We start from the raw sequence: 19,651 nt of genomic DNA on the forward strand, positions 1-19,651 counted from the left end.
TTTATATGCTTCGTTACAGAGATAGGTTTTCAGATCATATACGTGCATATATGTCTATATTGGTGGAGTATTCCGTTCCCAAAACCTTCTAGTTGGAGTAGTTATCGTTTGGGATCAATTATGTGGTTGCTTTCCTTATGTAACGTCAGCTTCACGATAATACTTCTCGTAGGTATGTATCAACATTCCAATTACAAGCATGCTATATCCATAGATTATTGTAGTTAATCGTTTTCGGGCGTTTAATTATTAAGTATTTAGAGTGCACTCACCTTTATCCAGGTGGTGACATATTGTGTTTCTGTTCGTTTAGTTTAGTATTAAACGATAGCGCTTGCCATGGTATTGAGGAGTAACAAGAGGATTGCCCCTTCCTTAATTTAGCTAAGTAATTTATGCTAGCCTATTCTTCAACGCACTGAAACATGTTTGCACATATGTAACCAATAATATTTGTATAATAAACAGACTATATTCCAGCACTCTTTAATAATCACGCGGGTTTCATTGGATTTACATATAGAAAACAAGTCTATAAAACCATTACACCCCCTATATATATATATATATATATATATATATATATATATATATATATATATATAATATAAAGCTGAATGTCTGTGTGTGTGTTAATCTGGTCATGAATAGGCTCCTATCATGGTTGACTATTTTAAAAAGACTGATTACATATAATGATAGAAGATGTATCGAGACACAGGAATGAGTATGTTTGATCTGGCAGAACGGTGGTTCATTAAAATTGTAGGGTCTGCTTTCGCGCTTGGTCCACAAAGTATGGAAATAAAGAATTAAAAAATTAAAAAAAACGTTTACAAGTTTTTTTGATATAGATGTACATAAGAATACTTTGATAAGTATGTTTTTAACTTAAATAGGGATGGTATGATAAAATTGTGGGGTCTGCGTTCGCGCCTGGCCTCCATAGAATGGAAATAGGCACAAACTTTAATAAAGACTTTTCATATCTATCTGCGTAAGTATACTTTGATAATTATGTTTCAGCTTAAAGAAATATGGTATAATAAAATTATGGGGTGTTCGTTTGCACCTGATCTCCATAGAATGGAAATATGTCACAAAGTTTAACAAGGTTTTTAATATAGATCCACAGAATATTGTGATAAGTGTTTCAGTTTGAACAGGTATGGTATAATAAATGATGGGGGTTGCCTATTTTATTTTTACTTTCATTATATTTTTCTTTGGTTAGATACCCCCAAATTCAACCCAAATTTACAACCCTTCGTTTTCATAACCTATCATACTTTCATAAATCAGAGTCCATTTTCTGTAGGCTGGTTTTGAACCCAGTCAACGACGGGTACTTTTGCTAGTATATATATATATATATATATATATATATATATATATATATATATATATCTAGTGAATGTCTGGGATAGTAAGCTTACACAAGTCATCATTAATAATAAAACATTAGAAATAAACAGGCAATATTCTCTAAAATTCAACTAACAATAAACCTCTCTTGATTTTCAGTACTGTCTACTTCTTTTAATCATCATTAAAATTACTTGGTGTCTGTTGATTAGCCATTTACTAGCCAATTCTCATTTAAAACAGTTGGTGACTTTCTCTGGAATTTAAGTGACAATAAGCCTCCTCAACCTTCCAGTGCAATCCGTACATTTCCAATCATGCTATGGATGGTAATATCTATCCAGCCAACCTGTCTTCGTCCATTTCACTTAGTATCAATTCATGGGGTCATGGTATAGTATATTTACTAATATTCTCTACTATTATAATTTTTTAATTGAAATCGTTCGAGGCAAGGCATGGAGCCACTTGATGCAAGGAACTAACAAGGACGAAAGATGATTATCGCAAGGACAGAAGATACATAATGACCATAGTTTTGAAAAGACCAAGGCTTAGGTAGGAGGAAAACATTGAGCAGGAATAGAGTTCCATAACATTGCAGTTCTTGAGAAAAGAAGCTACTGAAATAGGAAGCTGCATTACAATGAGGTATCTAAAGAGAAATTCGATGAACACCAAAAGACCAACGTGTCAAGCAAACTAACAAAAAGGAAGCAAGGAATACACCAGACAATTCTGAAGAACGCATGCCATAATATTATTTATAAAAAAAAGGACGGATACATCACGTCTGTGAGAGAGAGGTTGCAGTTAAGAAGAAGGAGTGAGAAGCAAATGAAATTATAGATACGTTTCTGCTATTTATCAGAAACATTAAAATGGGACAAAGATTCACAGCTCAAGTATGACAATAGTGCTCTAAACATGGTCTTATAGTAGATATGTAGAGATGGAGAATAGTTATGAAGTATTTATAGCGATTGAAAGAATCGATTATATGACAATATCTGCACCGCGTAAAAGATTTTATGAAAATAAATTTTTATTTAGATCAGAACAATCCATAAGAATCTCATAAAAAAAACAAGATACGTTATGAATTGAAAAGTCTAGGTTTCACCAGGATTAAACGAACCAAGTCATGTCGTACACGAATCCATAATTGAACCTAGAGCATCTTTTAGATCAGGTATATCTCTCATCTGATACGAGGAAGATAAGCAAGAAGCAATACTAGAATCAAGGATTGTATCATTAGCCAAATCGTTAAAATTCTGAAGAATATTTTCTGGAAAAACAATATTATTTAGAGAATTAAAAGCATTGACAAAGAATAAAGCCTTGAGGAACATCGACCTTGATAGGAAAAGTAAATGAAAATACACCACTCATTTGCTTCCTAGTATTTATCACACTGTTATTACGAGTGACAATTTAGTGACACAAACAATGTTCCCTGCGATCTGAGCGAGAAAAAGTTCTAACAGTTATCTAATATTCCTCGCCTCGTTCCCTTATTTCAGACATACGAATCGTTGATGCTTTTCTTTAATTTGCATTGGAATAAAACCTTAGGATTATCGTACTCTTCATGTTAATACAGTGGAAGTTTGGATCTCTATCTCTCAGATCTTTCCATCATTCCTCATCCGCCATAAGCATTTTTGTGAGGCCAAATGACGCTGGCACCATCATGATTTCCCCCTCTTCTGTCATGACGCGTTCAATACTCATAGGCTATGGGCCCAAAGGTCAAAATCCCTCGAGATTTTTGATTCTGTGACCTCGGTTGGGGGTGGAAGAAAAAATGGTGTCAAATGAATGCCAATAGACTCCTGAACATCATATTTTTTTTCACAAGCACAAATGTTGCGCATTAATGAAAACGGCGGCCATATTTAAAGATGGCCGACAATCATCAAATAGAACATTATGACTTGCTTAAACCTTAGTAGCACACAAACCGATAACAATACAGACATCTAGTTTAGCACATTTTATTCCCAATTTATTTCTTCATCATTTAATACATAAATATTGGACTTAATATATTTACTATGCTTCAAAATAGGGAATATTTTTCTAAAAAAGCTTTTTTCAAACATCTTATTTGAAACAACTTCAATCTTTTCTGTGGATAACTAAAGAAATAGATTTACATTTTGATATTTCTCATGTAGAGACACCTATAGTCTACCAATATTATTAGTCATACAAATCTATTGCTATATTTTGTATGTAACAAGGTCGTTTAAACCTGAGGTAGAGCTGCGATTTTGTGTCATTTTTTATACACATCAACTTGGTAAAATATACAATGTTTGTCAATTTTAATTAAAAAGTATTTTTTTGAATCTATGAATAATAACACAGATTTAAAGGACAAAAAGGCATTTTTAATGAAAGTTAAACAAACAACATGTTAGTAAATAAGATCATATATGCTTTTATTTAAAACTGATCACTGCTTATGCCACTTCATCATCATCGTCGTCGTCATCACCATCATCAGTGTCATCATCATCATGTCCAATGTTTTTACTAATTTTATAACAAGAATCTCTTGCACACTTGCACATATCTGTGCATGGGATCCTGTTTTGGAGACATGTACAAATGTTAACGTCTTTACAATGACTTTTTTTACATTTGGCAGAGCAGTTAATTAAATCCATTAAACTGTCTGGAGCAGGAAGAAGATTCATCCAATGGATTACTAAATCTCCATTTTCTATCTTCCATCCATGACAATCAGGGGATGGTATATCAGGATTTGCATGGAGGCTCCTTTTATAGACACCTGAAAAAAGAAAGAAATTAACATTAATATTGAATAATTTTCATCCTTTCTAATAAGCAAATAACAATGAAACTCCATATATTTAATTTTTACATATAATTGGAAATTAAATATTTATAAAACGCACCTGCTTGATAGTTAGCTCGCTTGATGTGTTCACTCAGGGCATCTTGATTTGGAGGCATTGTGATTTCCAATTTTCTTTGGAATCTAAACATGTTGTATCTGGCTTCATTAACACTTGTGACATTTTGTTGGCCATACAACCTGCAAACAAACATTTCCAATGATTTTGCTGTGTCTGGTTTCACATAAAATTCATTACCAAGATCACTGAATGCGTAACAAAACTCATTCTCTCTCAGTAATAAACTAAGTGCTTTCTTTTTGCCCTTTCCGTAAAATGAACTGACACTATCACATCCTGTAAAACAATGTAGACCAATCAAGGCTTGACTGACAGACTCTCCAATGTTGTCTTTTATCATCTTGATGTCTATTGTTCGCAAATTTGTTCCTCTTCCTGTGTGGAAGTATAAATGTGCGGGAATAAGATTTTGTAAAGAAACTCCAATTACAAACACATCGGTATCAGGACTCAATGATTACATCCGTACTAGTGTTGGCTGCAAAAGAAGCATGCAAATAAATCCGTGTATCAGCTTCTTCTTGTGAGCTACAAAGTTTTGTCTCTTCTAACCGGATGACAATATCACTTGCCTCTTTTCCAGGTGAGAAGGAATGACATTTCTTGTTATGCGCCAAGAATACCTTCACTCCTCTAAGCTCTGATGTTGAAACATTAGACCATGTTTCATCCAAGAATTCTATTAAGGACTTTTTATTCTCTCCATTTGAAAGAAATTTCTTCCATTGCTGAGGAAGGAGCTGACCATGGATTCTTATCTGAGAGCTAGTAGCAGCTCTTTTATCCCTCTCGATATTTTTTATAGAGATCTGCTGGTATGTATCAGTAACAAAATGAATTTCTTTAGAATGATTCGATTTTGCCCTGTTCACTAAACTTTTCAAAATAACAAGAGCAAGATTAAGAAATGTTTTCTCTCCTTGTAATTTGTTCAAATTTAATTGGTGTATCAGCGACATACCATCCACTATATATATGCCACCTACTATAGGGTTCTCAACAATAGGATTGTTAGCATGGCTTTCTAAAGCATGAAGTAAGTTTGCTTTATTAGTTTTAACCAACGATCCATGTGAATTTGCAAGGGACAATGGTAATGGACCTAAGGAATATGACAGTAATTCTTGAAAATTAATGTTCCGGATTCTACCAATCACAACCAATCTTGCTAGGAGATTTCTATCTGCTTCCAAAGTGATATCCTTTCCGTGGACATGATGATTTGATTTTTTAGACATACTGGAGAATGTTTTTAAATTCATTCTTTTCATCGGGGCAAAAAAATCAACTTCTCCCGTTTGTAGACGCTGCCCACAGAAATTTTCAAATTCTGATTCGCCCCTTGCCTTAGCAAATTGCAGATCATTTTGAACATCTTGTGTCGCAACTAATCCTGATGCAATATGGATCAACTCAGCTGGTTCATACTCAAATGGATTAAACATACTGTTTACTGTGTCTATTATCTTTCCAATAGCAAGCTTATCATGTTTCATCCGACTGTGTAAAAGATCTGATCGTGTTCCACTTCGTTCTCCTTTGCCAGCCATAGTTTCACATTCATGGGTAATAGACCCTCTCGCATGATGGGACCATATCCACCTGTTGACGGCTCTCTTGTTTGTGCTGAAGCCTGTCATACCACCTTTTGTTTTTGAATCACGATTAGCAGTTTGTTCGATGGTTTGGTCACAAGGAATTTTAGCAAAGGCATTTGAGCTTCTTTGAACAGCAAAATCTCCTCCAATGCATTGTGTATATATCACTGGATGAGTATTAGCGAGATTAGACATCTCCAACCAGTAAACTGGAAGGTATCTGCTATAATTTACATGGTCATATGCAAACACCCAAGGTAACATCTGTCTAACACTTGCCAAGTGAAGTTCCCAGTTTGACTCTCGAATACCTCTAAGGAAAAGTAAAAGAATTTCTACAATGTCAATATAAGAACTCCAGAATGCAAAAGTTTGCTTTTTGTTGCCAACCTGTATAAATTCTTCATAGGATGATAGAAAACTTTGAAAATGTTCTCCCTTCAGAATTTCTTCATACTGAGGTCCTGGGAATGATTGTGACAAGGATGTCATTAAATGCTTCACTTTTTCTGCCTTTTCTTCAGGAATGCTGTTTAAATAGGTTGTCAAACGCATATGCTGCATTGCTTCGGCCACTAATTTATGGGCTCTAACTGCTCTGTTATAGTGTCTACCTGTGAAAACTCCATTTATTGAGCCTACAGCAACAACTTCTGATTCTATTAGAATATCTTGAAGCCCGACATCACGAAAACGCTTTCCCAAACACCCAAGAAAGGACATTGCTGTATGAAAAGCACCAAGTCGAATCACCAATCTCTTCATGAAATATGGATTTCTCCATCTAATTAATTGTGCCTTTGAATAGATTGCTTGATCCATTACAATAACAAGAGACTCTAACTTGAGTTGATCTGCAATGTCAATGCTTTTTTTTTAGAATTGTAAGGACTGTATCCATTTCTGTGGGGCTAACATCAATTACGGGTAAATAACCTATGGTAGATTTTGATGCAATCTCCCTTTTGCACAGGAGTTGGTTAAACCCAGTCCAAGATGGTAATATAATTTCACTGCCGAATTTTGTGATATAGTACGCTATATCAAGTTTTAGAGAATTTTGCAGAAATACACGATCTGAATGAAGTGAAACATGTTCAGCAAATGGTAGTGGGCCATCTTTTCTTCCACCGGTGTATGTAGCCAAATTTACTTCTGGTGGTTCCAATGTTCTTTTCCGTGTTCTTTTGAGTCCTTCTACTGCAATCTTAGATGCACACGGTTCGACTAACATATTTTGTATTATTATCCCAGTTGTGTTGTGTGTTGTTCCATATCCAGATAAAGTTTCCTCACCAAAATCATTATTGTCCCAGACCAAAGTTGTTGGAATACCTGCCTGGATGGTGGATGGAGTAGAATTTTCTCCACGATTGATTTCAAGTTCAGCTAGTGCTGTATCATGATTTAAAACCACCGAATGAGAAACACAATGTCCCAAACCATTCAATAAACCAATCACTTGGGCAGATCCAGACAGATGGCGTACAGCCATACCAAGTGATAAATGTTTTGGCATTAATGTACGTCCGTTAGAAGACAAAAATATAATGTCTTGTGAAATAGACAAAATCTTTCTATAGACGGATGCAGATATGTCCATTATTTTTTCTGTGCACAAATCTTCAGATGCCCCAACTATCCATGCAAGAAAGTTAAATAAAATATGGGGCACCATCTTTTCAGCCTCCTGCAAATTTAATGTTTCTGCTGTTGGCGGCCATAACGAAGGAGGTTTTACTTGTTGAATAATATTTCTCAGATCCATAGCTGTTATGTACAAGTTAGAAAGAGGATTTGGATCTGAGCGTACATGACTTGTTTGTTGGTTTGTGTCATTTTCTGACGACTCTGTTTCACTTGGAGTTGTGGTATGTGTTTCCTCATGGAGTACTGTTTTTTCCTCTACAAGAGAAGACACTGTAATGTCATTTACATACACGATGTCACCTTGTGATCTCATTTTAGGAGTGATGAAGCATAATTGAGGAAATTTTTTCATTAATCTTTGTTTTAAATATCCTGTTTTATATAAATGCGCATCAACTCCATGTGTTTCTTTAATCTGTTTGACAAACAAATCTTTCAATTTTTTAAGTCTCATGATTTCCTTGTTTTCGATAATCCTTGTTTGGACTAATTTCGCAAAGACCTCAAATGCTTTAGCATATGAAGTTTGCTCAGAGTGTTCGGTTTTGGTTGGTTTGGTTAAATATCGAGTGAAGTCACGGTAACATGAGTTATGATATTTCACTTCGATTGCTACACAATCTTTATTCCTTATTTGCATGAGGAGTGATTCATTTTCATTTTCTTCTGCTGCTCGTTTTAAATTAGCAGCTTCTATTGTCGAACATCTGACAAGTTTTTCCCTGTTTCTTTTGCCAGATCCTTTGCACACTATAGTTTTTACTTTTTGGCATAGTATGCAAACATCTGGTAAAATATGCTCTGATCTAGCTGGCAAAGATGGTCGATCAAAATTGGAACGAAGAACCCGTCTTTTTTTAGCTGGTGGATCATCATTTTCGGCAGTAGTCGCATCAATGTTTTCTTGAGATGGGGACCCTGTAAAAATAAATATATTTAGGAGTTTAATATGCATTTGAAATAACAAAGTATATGGAAAAGTTCAAATTAAAAATATCCAATCATTATTTCATAAATCCAAAACATTTCATTAAAAATTTAAGATTTTTTTTGTATAGTGCTGATAAAACTTCTGTGAAAAAATTGTATGTTATTAATTTACATTCTACAATTAAATCGTCTGGTGACTCCTTATTAATCGGACCAAGGGATGTTTACAAAATCATGCAATATATTTATCATTGGAATTGGTAGGTAAATTCAATATGCAATGCACTTTATTTTACTAGTGAGTTACCACTTATCAAGGCTAAAAGCCACACGAGGATAAAGGTTAATGGAATAGATTGTCAAGTGACTGATTGTGGAAGTGCTAGAATCAAGAAATGGTACCATAGACAGTTGTATCTATATTTAGAATCATAAAAGAAATGAAACATTTCCAGATTAAAACCAATAGCTAAAATTATTGAAATTATGAAAACTGTTAAATAGTAACAGCATTTGGCTAAGAGCAAAGTGTACCCTTTATTCTGATAATACAGGTTATCTTTTGTTTCAGATTTGTGAAGGAGAAATCTTTCTAAACTGAGGCAATTGTAATTTTTGTTCCAATCAGAATACATTTTTGGTGAACTAAATTTTACCCACAATAAAACCCTGTTTTGTATCTATGTTCTCGTGGGGGAGGCAAGTAAATAGAAATAAACTCTAGTTTTTTTTTGTTTTCTTTACAAGTGAAATTTTCTAAAACAGATGCCAACTTTTATGTACATATTCAATTGTTTGAAAAGATATTAATGTAGATTAACACCCTCATTTAAATCGCTCCCTCCCCCGAGAAGAAAAAAGATTGTACAACTTAGAAGTTTACAAAAAAAAAAAAAAAAAAAAAATTAAAAATCAATTAAATTGAATAAATATATTTTAGAATTTAGAGGTGTTGACCTTTTTTCTAGTGAAGATAAATTCTGTGCGTTTTTTTATTGGGAGAGGAGGGGGTAAATTACAATCTTGGCACTCAGACTTAGGGTTAATGGTAAAAAAAAATTAACAATAGTCTCCAGGAAATGGAGGATGATTTTCCATTAAATTTATATACGAAATGTTACTCTAAATCCATTTTTTCCTACCATAAAATTTTTCATGCTGTTCAGTTCACACGTACTTGCCTAAGTGAATAGAGGGAGTATAAGAAAAATTGTCTCTTTCCAAATACGTATCAATAAAAATAAAAATTATTAAAAGCTTAAACTTACCTTCGAAAACGTTATCAGTATTCTTTTCTAGTTTTTTCTGAATTCTTTCAATTTTCTGATAATCCGTGAAACGTGCATAACAAGTTTGGTGAAACCCAACACGAGGTGGTATTTCAGTTGAATCACAGCTTAAGTCAAAGGTTTTCGCAATTTCTGCTTGTGGTCCATGTAAACCTTTCCATTTTTTAACATATTCTAAAAAGCGCGTCCATGTCTTCACTGAAAAAGATCTAACATTCAATGTTTTAGTTGGAAATATGCACATAACGCACTCTTTTTTGTCTTTGTTTACAAACATTTCTTCTTCACTGGAGGCAGCCATATTGAATTTTTAACTCGCACTACGATGATTGTGATTGGTAGATTGTAAGGAGTAAATAAAAGAAGTATTCTGAATGGCTACTTTTTTGTACGAAGGCAACTTAACAGTTAGCATTTTTTTGTGCATTAAAATTAAAATTATTTATTAATGCACCATAATCTTGCTTGTGAAATTTTTTTCCATGTTTCTTATGATTTTATACATATTATATCCAAAAATCATGCCCACCCCTTTTACATCTCATTAAAATTAAGAATTTTCACTCTGGGCCGACGGCCTATCATGGGTTCGTGTTAATTTCTTTTATGTTTCGAATGTAGTTTACGTAGTCTTATTCTATTTCACTTTATGTAGTCAGCGTCATTTTTTCATGTGAGTTGGTTCCTGTAATGCTGCCCAACCTTACAGATAATAATGGACTCTTCCACTCACTATAAAAACCAGAGTATCTATCTTTCGGCGGTTATACTCGAGTCTTGGATTCGTCGTGGTCGAACTGACATATTCCAAGATTCTTCATTTGTCCTGTTTGCTTTTCTGTTCACTAATTAAAGAGTTGTGTATTTCTTCCGGTATATTACGGAACCACAACAGTTTCCGTACTTGCTGATTTCTTTTATAAATATTTTATTTTCTTATCAATGCTTTATTTTATATGATGTCAATCCAAGGTATTTGACTCCACGATAGCGATATTACCGCAATCATCTAACGATGAAGCCTAACCCTAAGAAGTGGAAAACCGAAGCGAAACCGCTATAAATCGGGTGTTTCAAAAATGATGCCTAATATCTTTTTAATTTCGCTCGAATGGACTAGAACCGATTACAAATTGTATTGTTATGATGACTGAACCCATTCTTGCATTATCTGAAAGCTCTGTTGCAGATATCGACGTTGTGAGAATCAAAGATTTCAATACCTGTCATGGACGTGCGTGAGAAGCAGAGATGCACCATTAGATTCCTGTAAACAAAATTATTAAAAATAGTGGTGACTATTTAGAAAAATAAATTCTGAAGCACAAAAAGTCGCTTGTTTTAATGGTATCACCCCCGTCTTCGTAGTTCTTCAACTTTTTTTAGCTGAAAAAAATCGAAGGTTTTTCTTTTGTAATTGTAGTATTGTGCAAACCGAACTTTAGCTTGAGTACAAGAAGGAGTATTCAGGTCAGCAATATATTTTTATTCGGTATTAATTCTTTCAAATACATAATTGTAAAAAAAAAAAAAATAATCGTAATGAATCTTGTGAATCCAGAAAAAAACATGTTCTTTAACATTTTAGATATCCGGTGACAACATAATGACGTTTACGGACGCGAGAACTCGCCTTATCCACAGTTTGTTATTTTATCCTAAAAATAAAAAACTAATTTTAAATTATCTGGGAATTACCTCTAGGTGTTCTTCATGCTTACAGATTTAGAACAATCGTTATTTTTAGAAGCCGATAATTTATTCATCTATTTTTTATTCTTGGAAGAATCATCTAACAAATCCCACGAAACGGCGGTTGTCCCGAGCGTAAGAATTAACCATAACAAAATAAGTGATAAAAAAAAACAAAAGGAAAAAGGCAAACATAGCCAAGTAGTGCCATAGCTTAACAGTCCCTAATGAGAAATAGATGCAATAAAAGCAACAAACGGATGACAGAAAAGCATACATGATATTTAAAACAAACAAACACACAAACAAACAAACAAAAAAAAAACATTAGAAAGTAAAACCTTATTTCCCTTATTTTGTTTTTTTTAGTTTTCACATTCTTTAAGTGATATTTCTGACAAAGGAGAAAAATTGTTTTCTGGGTCGAAATATATTTATATAACACTTATTGTTGAACAGCTTTTAACTTTGAAGTAGAATATTTGTCTTTTTAGTTCCCTACCTCATATGATTTCATACATTATCTAGTGCGATTTCCATAAGGAAACACTTAGCGGCGTTCATTGTAAAAAAAATGGATTATAAAGTTCTTGAAAAAAGTAATCCAAACGGTAGAATGCTGTCAGTTATTTTGCCCATTTATATTTTTCCTAGCCAGATTTGCTTTGATAGTAAAATTTCTTAGTAAAACTTATTTCAGTTCATTCACACACACACAAAAAAAAATCCAGTCAATAACCCGTAACAATTTGCATTTCTAAACGATAAGGGAATATCTTTATTTCTAAACAAAAATTCGATTTTTTTCTTTCTCATTCAAACTTTATTGCTTTTTTTTTAATTTACTAAACTGTGGGATTTTATCCTTCTCTTCTCTGCTGTAAAATAAATATATGTATATAGAATAATAGAAATCTAAAATTAGTTATATTATCACCGAAGTTTCGCCTTTATTCAAAGACTTTTTAAAGATAAATACTTTTGAGAAAGCCTTTAAATAAGAAGGAAACGTCATTGAATGTTTAAAGAATCTTCTTTTTTTTTATTTATCATTACGTATGATTATGACTACCATAATCACACACACACATATAGTAAATAATAAAATATGAATATATTTATAGCAATTGAGCACCGCACATGCGCGTAGGTTCAATACTTGCTGTGAATTTTTAAACTAAGTGCTTTCGTTTTCCTGAGAATCAAACCATCCAGCCATCCATCAAGGCAACGCCGAACAAGTCAACCTAGTATATATATATATATATATATATATATATATATATATATATATATATATAATTTTATTTGTGTATTTACATGTATATTTTGTATTTGTATTGCATATGTGTATATATGTTTGTGTCCCTGTGTATATACTTATGTTTATATATACATGTATATATATATATATATATATATATATATATATATATATATATATATATATTGAGAATCATAGGCGTTGTATGTGCTCTCTGCTTATCTCGGCATTTGTTTCCAGTTATTCTTTACATACACTTCTCTTGCCACTGGTATTTAACAATGTGGATTCAAGAAAGGTGTGGTTGGTGATTTCACGTTCAGGCACCCCTACGTGGGTATCCATAGTCTGTCAAAGACTGAAGGAGCCTGTAGATATATATATATATATATATATATATATATATATATATATATATATATATATATATAGTAATTTATAAAATATATATGGCGATTAAGCTACACTGAATATTCGGCGTTTCATCCACTCTAGGATTCCTCAGGCTTATGCGCGAATTCTGTGGTTGTTTATCGTTTTTATATGGTCCTCTTCTATGTAGGATTTAGTTAGCCAATCAGCTTTCTAGTATCTACCGCGCCCCTTCCTATCAGCCAATGGGCATGCATTTTATCGAACAAAGGATAGTGGTTTAAGGCAGCCATTTTCTTTTTTTTGTTAGTTTATATATAAATATACATATGTGTACACACATATATGCACATATATATGCATATATATATTCATACATATATATATATGCATATATATATTCATACATATATGTGTGATAGTTTATGTATATTCATGTTTATTTAATTTATTTATTTGTTTATTTTCTATTGTTTTTGTTAGTTTTAAAACTATTTTGTATCGCTATCCTAGAGTAAATTTTATTTTGTGAACACATTTATTTGCTACTTCTCTTCTACAGTTAAATAGATTTTGGGGTTCTTTAAACCAGCGGCCACCTGATTGCACCAGGGGATTACCACACCCTTCAGCATATGCAGGTAAACTTTGGTGCTGACTATCAAGCCGACTTTGAAGATGTGAGGTAGCATGTTGTGGCTCTCATTTGAAATCACACCAAAGACCATAACTGGGAATCGTCCGATGCATTGAGCTGTGCCCTCATGCGTTGAACTGTCCGAATTTGCATTTCGAGGGTCTTGTTGTCATAACATAGATAGCATAACGTAGATAGCGTGGGTTATACAGCGGGTCATTTCCGATCTCGCCTGTTGACCATTATGTCACTTTCAGACGTGAATAAAGGCTCCTTGTGCTCTTGGGATTAGTACACAACTGACCAACTAGTAGATAATCGACAATTTTATCGTTCCACCATGTAGAACGATATTGAGAAAGTAAGGCTAACAATAGAATTATATCGAATGAATGCGGCAAATAAATGTTTAGCTTATCACATAGTTATTGATATGTCTACTACTTTTATAAATTCTTTTTGGCTATTTTTTAAAACGATATCATCCCTTATTGCATATGTATATGAATTTGGAGTTTGTGTTATGTACTTGTATTATAACTTCAGCGTTATAACTTCGAAAAGCGAGTTTATAATGTGGACCTTTAAAACTTCAACGTTTTCCGGCCATTTTCATTAATTACTATAAAAATGCGATCAATAATGTCATCGTTTCAGCATTAATTACAATGCTTGAACCAGGAAAAATACAAACTTGCAAAATAAGTCACATTTTAAAAAGTAAATCAACCAAATTCAAACATTAGTTTTTTTTCTAATACATTTCAGAACTTTTAAGATGAACAATTATTATTATTATTATTTGGAATAATCGAACTATTGTTCTCATTTTTAGTATTTTTTCACAACGTATCGGTCGGTGTAACCTCCGTTCTTTATCAGTTGTACCTTATTGATCTCGGAAAATTTTCTGGTGAAATCAGGAATCTTTCTATCGAACTCGGGAATCTGCACTGAATTTTGGACGGAACACTTTTTTAAAAATCTACGGTGGTAGTATGTTCTCGTGCCGTCAGCCATGATTGCGTAGAAGTTCTAATAATTCATAATTGTATTTTGCATGCCACTCGAAGTGAAAATTGAACATACAACCACCAGAAGAGTGAAATATTACAACTAAATTTTATCAAGTACTTTATCCACTACGCCAGAGAGCAGCCAGATTCTTGATTTTGACAAAAAAAATCCAGAATTCAGCTGGATACACGTGAAGACGGTCAGATGTTACATCACACGAAACATTATTCGACATGATGTCCCCGTTTTGAATTGTTTTGATATGTTAGTGAAGTTCCTTTTTGGTTTAGAAATGATGAGAGAAGACGAAAGCGACAGATAGGAGGAGCGATGGAAACTTATAAAACAGGACTCAAATAATGTATAAGACATAAACTTACAAATCAGAGACTTGGTGATGAAATTTGCAAGTTACAACTAATTATAACAATTTAAATGATTTTAAGACATACATCAGATCCCATAGTTTACGATGTATTTCACGCGAGGATTTTTTTTTTACTTGGAGGAGAGGGTCAGCACTTATCAAAGCCCGGCGGCTACTTCAGAACAAGGGTTTAGTATTAGGTAGATAATGATGGAACCTGAGGAGGGCTAGATTATTTAAGAGCATGACTTAACAGGAACTTAATCACAATAGATTTGAAAATGACCTGCTATAGTCAGCCGGAAAGCAGCCTCACCGTAGTGCAATGACGTCATCATGTTAACAAATACACTCTTTGTAATGTATAACTAAACGCATGCGTAAGAAAATAATTTTGGTCATCTCTAATAGAACAAGTATTTATTATGTTTTGCCGCGAGTCATTTCTAAGTATTTTATTAATAAAAATAATTACGTACGTTTTAAATTCCAGAATTGTCTTAATAGACAGCATCGCCGCGTATTGAATCGGTGGTGAGGAGTTCAAATCGATACGGCGCTACTATGCTGTTGACCAACAATCGTTCGAATCACGTCCGGTACGGGTAAAATAGCAGCTAGTGTCCAATATATAAAATGCAATATGAGTCTAATTTATCATTATATGTATGGTGCCCAATAAATTATATGCAACTTGAATTCAATTTATCCTTATACAAATCTTGTCCAATAAATTATATATAACTTGAGTTTACTTTATCCTTATACAAATAGTGCCCGATAAATTATATGTCGAAGTTTTTATTATACAAATAATCTCTTCTCTTCTTCTCTATATAAACAAAATGAACTCATTTTTTCTCGTCGGATTTTGACCTTAATAGGATTAAAAATCAAGATATTTCATGCAAATATAATATGCACAAACGGCAGAACAATATCTGAGGTGTGTTATAGGCTTATTATTTCTCAAATTCCTCGATAATCTTAGATTTCTATACTTTTTCTGCTGAGAAGTCATGGCCAAAATCGGTTAAGATCAATGGAAGTGGTAAAATATTTTCTCTCTAATAAATTCCTCCTCCCCCTGCCACCACTTAACACCGTTTGGGGATCGTTCACAATGAACAGTTGAGAAGAGAACACCGGTTTGGCTTCGTAGTTCTTTCATGTGAAGTTATTTAAAATCACTAAACTAAGCTGCAGTACTCTGTGGCGTAGTGGTTAGCGTGCTCGACAATTAACATTATATTTTCACGTTCGCGCCGACCTACCGTAGCCGATGTTTTTTTTTCCTAAACAACTGGAATGTACATTTCTTGGTGGGCGAACTGTTAACGTGGCAGATGATTTTTTTTTTCACACTTTATTTTCCTACTTTTACTCATGACTCCGGGTTTGATCCTTCCTACTTACCTACCATAACATTTTTTAAAACTCCCCCCCCGTCCTGGAAACAAACACTCGGGCAACGCCGGGTACCCCCGCTAGTTTCTAATAAATTAAATACACGTTGTGCAAATTAAATATATCTTAACGATGCCCAATTAATCATATACAGCTTCTGTCGAATAAATTAGTGCTACCACATCACATGCAAATAGTATCCAGAAATCATATGAAAATTTAGTCCCTTTATGGTACCAACGTTATGTATAAAATAAATTATGTGCAATATGTGTCCCATAAACCATATGCAAATTTTGTTTAATAAATCGTTAAATTTTTTTTATATTGTTAAGAAGTCGATACAGCTTAAATATTGCTTTCTTGTTAAACCGAAAAATTATATAAAAATGAAAGTTATGATTTAAATAGGTTTCTCGTTGTATTATCGTCCATATTAACAACTGAATTTATATGACGACGTCAGATGCGATTGTATGTTTGCTCGTGGGAAAATAAATTCGGAAATTTCTCGTCACATTTGCAAAACATTAGTTATTCCCAAAAGTGTTCAGCTGGTTATAAACAATGAACGTGGAAATCTACAGTCATTCCTACTATATATATATATATATATATATATATATATATATATATATATATATATATATATATATATATATATATATATATATGTGTGTGTGTGTGTGTGTCTGTGTATGTGTGTGTATATATATACATATATATATATGTGTGTGTATGTATATATACACACATACATGCATACATACATAGTGTTAGTGTTAGTGTGAGTGTGAGTGGGTTTTCGAACGATTTTTAATATACATACAAATTCCACAGACACATGCAATATTAATTGTAATTACGAATATTTATAAACAGCTGCTGTCGTTCTTAATTTTTGGTTCGTATTTACTTTTTATTTACAATCCGTCATTTTATTATGCTGTTTAAATATATCAAAAAATTAAATTAATACATGTATAAAATGATCATAGCAGAATACTTGTTCCACACACACACACACACACACACACACACACACACACACACACACACACACACACACACACACATATATATATATTTATTTATAAGTGTTGAATATTAGTTTTGATTTGTTAGCGGTATGATGCAATTCTAGAGGCGCATCCCTAATTGGCATGTTTTAAAAACATATATCAACGTTACTCACTGTGTTAATTATCACATGCATACAATTATTTACATTGGTAAATTCATTAGTTTAAAAGTTACCCTCTTCATCATATTACTGTTCATTCCAAATGAGAGAAATTACGATGTGATGATCCGAAATATCTCATGTCTCGTATTCTTTGGAGTGTGAATTTGCTAACCTAATTTCTACAGTGCTAATTCTTACAAAATTATATATGTATCAACATTGCTGAACGTGTTGTCTAAAGTAGGTAATGTCTTTATTCATAATAATCAGTTCATTAGCTTAGGAGTGAGTACTAGCGATGAAAATACGCACGCACGCACACACATATATATATATTTATACATATAAGCACCTAAGTATATATATATATATATATATATATATATATATATATATGTTGCGGAGAAAGACCCCGATCTTGTAAAAATGTTAATTTAACAACTAATAACGGATAAAATCAAACAAAAATCATTACACCTTATCGTAGTAATCCATTAAACATTTCTACTGAATTATTTTTCAACATGGCTGCCCTTGGCTGCAATTATTCCTTCAAATTTTTCCCTGGAACTCTTAACTGCAGTACGGAGTGTTTCCTGGGGAATTTTTGTAAATTCTCGCTTAAGGGACTTCTTCAGAGCTTCAGTATTATCATGAACTCTAGCGCAGGTCTCCATTTCTAAGATGGACCAGACACAAACGTCCAGAGGGTATACGTCTGAAGATGAAGGAGGCCACACTTCCTTCCTCCAAAAAGCGCAGGATCGGTGACTCTCACACGCTTTGTTTGCAGTGTGGAGAAGGCGCACCGACCTGTTGAAATGTGAATGGCCTATCCTCGAAATACTTCTTAATTTCGACATTTGCAGGAGTGAAAATATCCTCGATGTACGAGTTTGCGTATATTTTTGCACCTTCTTTAACAAAAATGAAAGATAATTTCCAACTCTCAGAGAAGGCATCCCAAAGCAATACCGAGGCAAGATTTTGGCGACGAAAAACAGTTCTGACGCTGTTTGCCAAAATTCTGTTGTTCTGCGAATTGAATTTAAATTTTCTCACCAGAAAAGATGATTTCACCAGTGTCTGTGCCATCCTTTATTCGATTCAAGAGAATATTGGTTCTTTCCAACCTCTTTTGTTTCTGCAATGTCGTAAGTTGTTGTCTGCTCGTCATCTTCAACGAGGACAACTTGAGATCTTGAGATGGTTCTAACGCTTTTTTCGTCAATTTCCAAGCTCGTAGCCATTTCCCCCATGCTTTTCTTGAGGTTTCTTTTTGTTCGCTCTCTAATGATTTTATTTTAGATGATGTACGAGCAGTTCGATGTCGTCTACATCTGGGTCGACCATTTGTTGTCCCACGTTCTCTGTAGCGCTTTACCGTATCCCAAACCGTCGATTTTGGGGATTTTGGTGTCTGGGTTTGTCTTTCTCGCGCAATGTAGCTGGATAATAGTCTCACGTAAACTCATTTCTGCAAAACAGAAATTAAATTAAGAAATATATATTCATCTGCAAAGACAATGAGCACAAAAATAGAAAAATTTAGAAAATGAATAATAGCTTAATTTTTGAAAATTCGATCGGCAACTTTCTCCGCACCTTTTATATATATATATATATATATATATATATATATATATATATATACTAGCATGGGTGACCGGCGTTGGGCGGGTGTTTGGAGCTGTGTGTTGAGCAAAAAAAAAAGTGGTAGTAGGAAGGCAGGCTCGAACCCTTACTGCCAAAAAGGAAAAGAACGGGCGAAAAACATGACGTCTTTGCTGTTATTACCACCGTCAAACCGGAAGTGGCGTAGGTTTAAATTAAGGCTAGACAATCGAAAAGAGGGGATGGCTTTCGAAAATATCGGTGAAAAAAGCAACCCCTCCCTGTAGAATATGCCCAGTTGAGAGTGAAGGA

General features: G+C 33.6%; 2 protein-coding genes and 1 long non-coding RNA gene across 3 annotated transcripts in view; 1 reads left to right on the top strand and 2 right to left on the bottom strand.

Moving 5' to 3' along the window:
- The window catches only part of LOC145284049 (uncharacterized), a 57,756-nt gene that overhangs the window by 3,783 nt on the left and 34,322 nt on the right, over positions 1-19,651 (top strand). The gene's annotated exons all lie outside the window — the stretch shown is intronic.
- LOC145283621 (uncharacterized) lies at positions 3,350-4,656 on the bottom strand. Its single transcript, XM_080132571.1, has 2 exons — positions 4,296-4,656; positions 3,350-4,168 (listed from the first exon to the last, which is right to left on the bottom strand). The coding sequence occupies exons 1-2, from the start codon at positions 4,654-4,656 to the stop codon at positions 3,837-3,839; spliced, it is 693 nt and encodes a 230-aa protein (XP_079988697.1). The 3' UTR covers positions 3,350-3,836.
- Positions 6,777-10,354, bottom strand: LOC145284069 (uncharacterized). Its single transcript, XM_080133140.1, has 2 exons — positions 9,763-10,354; positions 6,777-8,482 (listed from the first exon to the last, which is right to left on the bottom strand). The coding sequence occupies exons 1-2, from the start codon at positions 10,082-10,084 to the stop codon at positions 6,777-6,779; spliced, it is 2,028 nt and encodes a 675-aa protein (XP_079989266.1). The 5' UTR covers positions 10,085-10,354.

This window comes from Euprymna scolopes, chromosome 8 (genome assembly GCF_053919585.1).
Source record: "Euprymna scolopes isolate OS-2025 chromosome 8, ASM5391958v1, whole genome shotgun sequence".
Classification (NCBI taxonomy): Eukaryota; Metazoa; Mollusca; class Cephalopoda; order Sepiida; family Sepiolidae; genus Euprymna; species Euprymna scolopes.

Coding starts and splice junctions, on each gene's coding strand:
- LOC145283621 (XM_080132571.1), bottom strand. CDS start 4,656: ATGATAAAAGACAACATTGGAGAGTCTGTCAGTCAAGCCTTGATTGGT. Junction 4,169..4,295: donor GCGAGCTAACTATCAAGCAG/GTGCGTTTTATA, acceptor TTCTTTTTTCAG/GTGTCTATAAAAGGAGCCTC.
- LOC145284069 (XM_080133140.1), bottom strand. CDS start 10,084: ATGGCTGCCTCCAGTGAAGAAGAAATGTTTGTAAACAAAGACAAAAAA. Junction 8,483..9,762: donor TACTGATAACGTTTTCGAAG/GTAAGTTTAAGC, acceptor TTATTTTTACAG/GGTCCCCATCTCAAGAAAAC.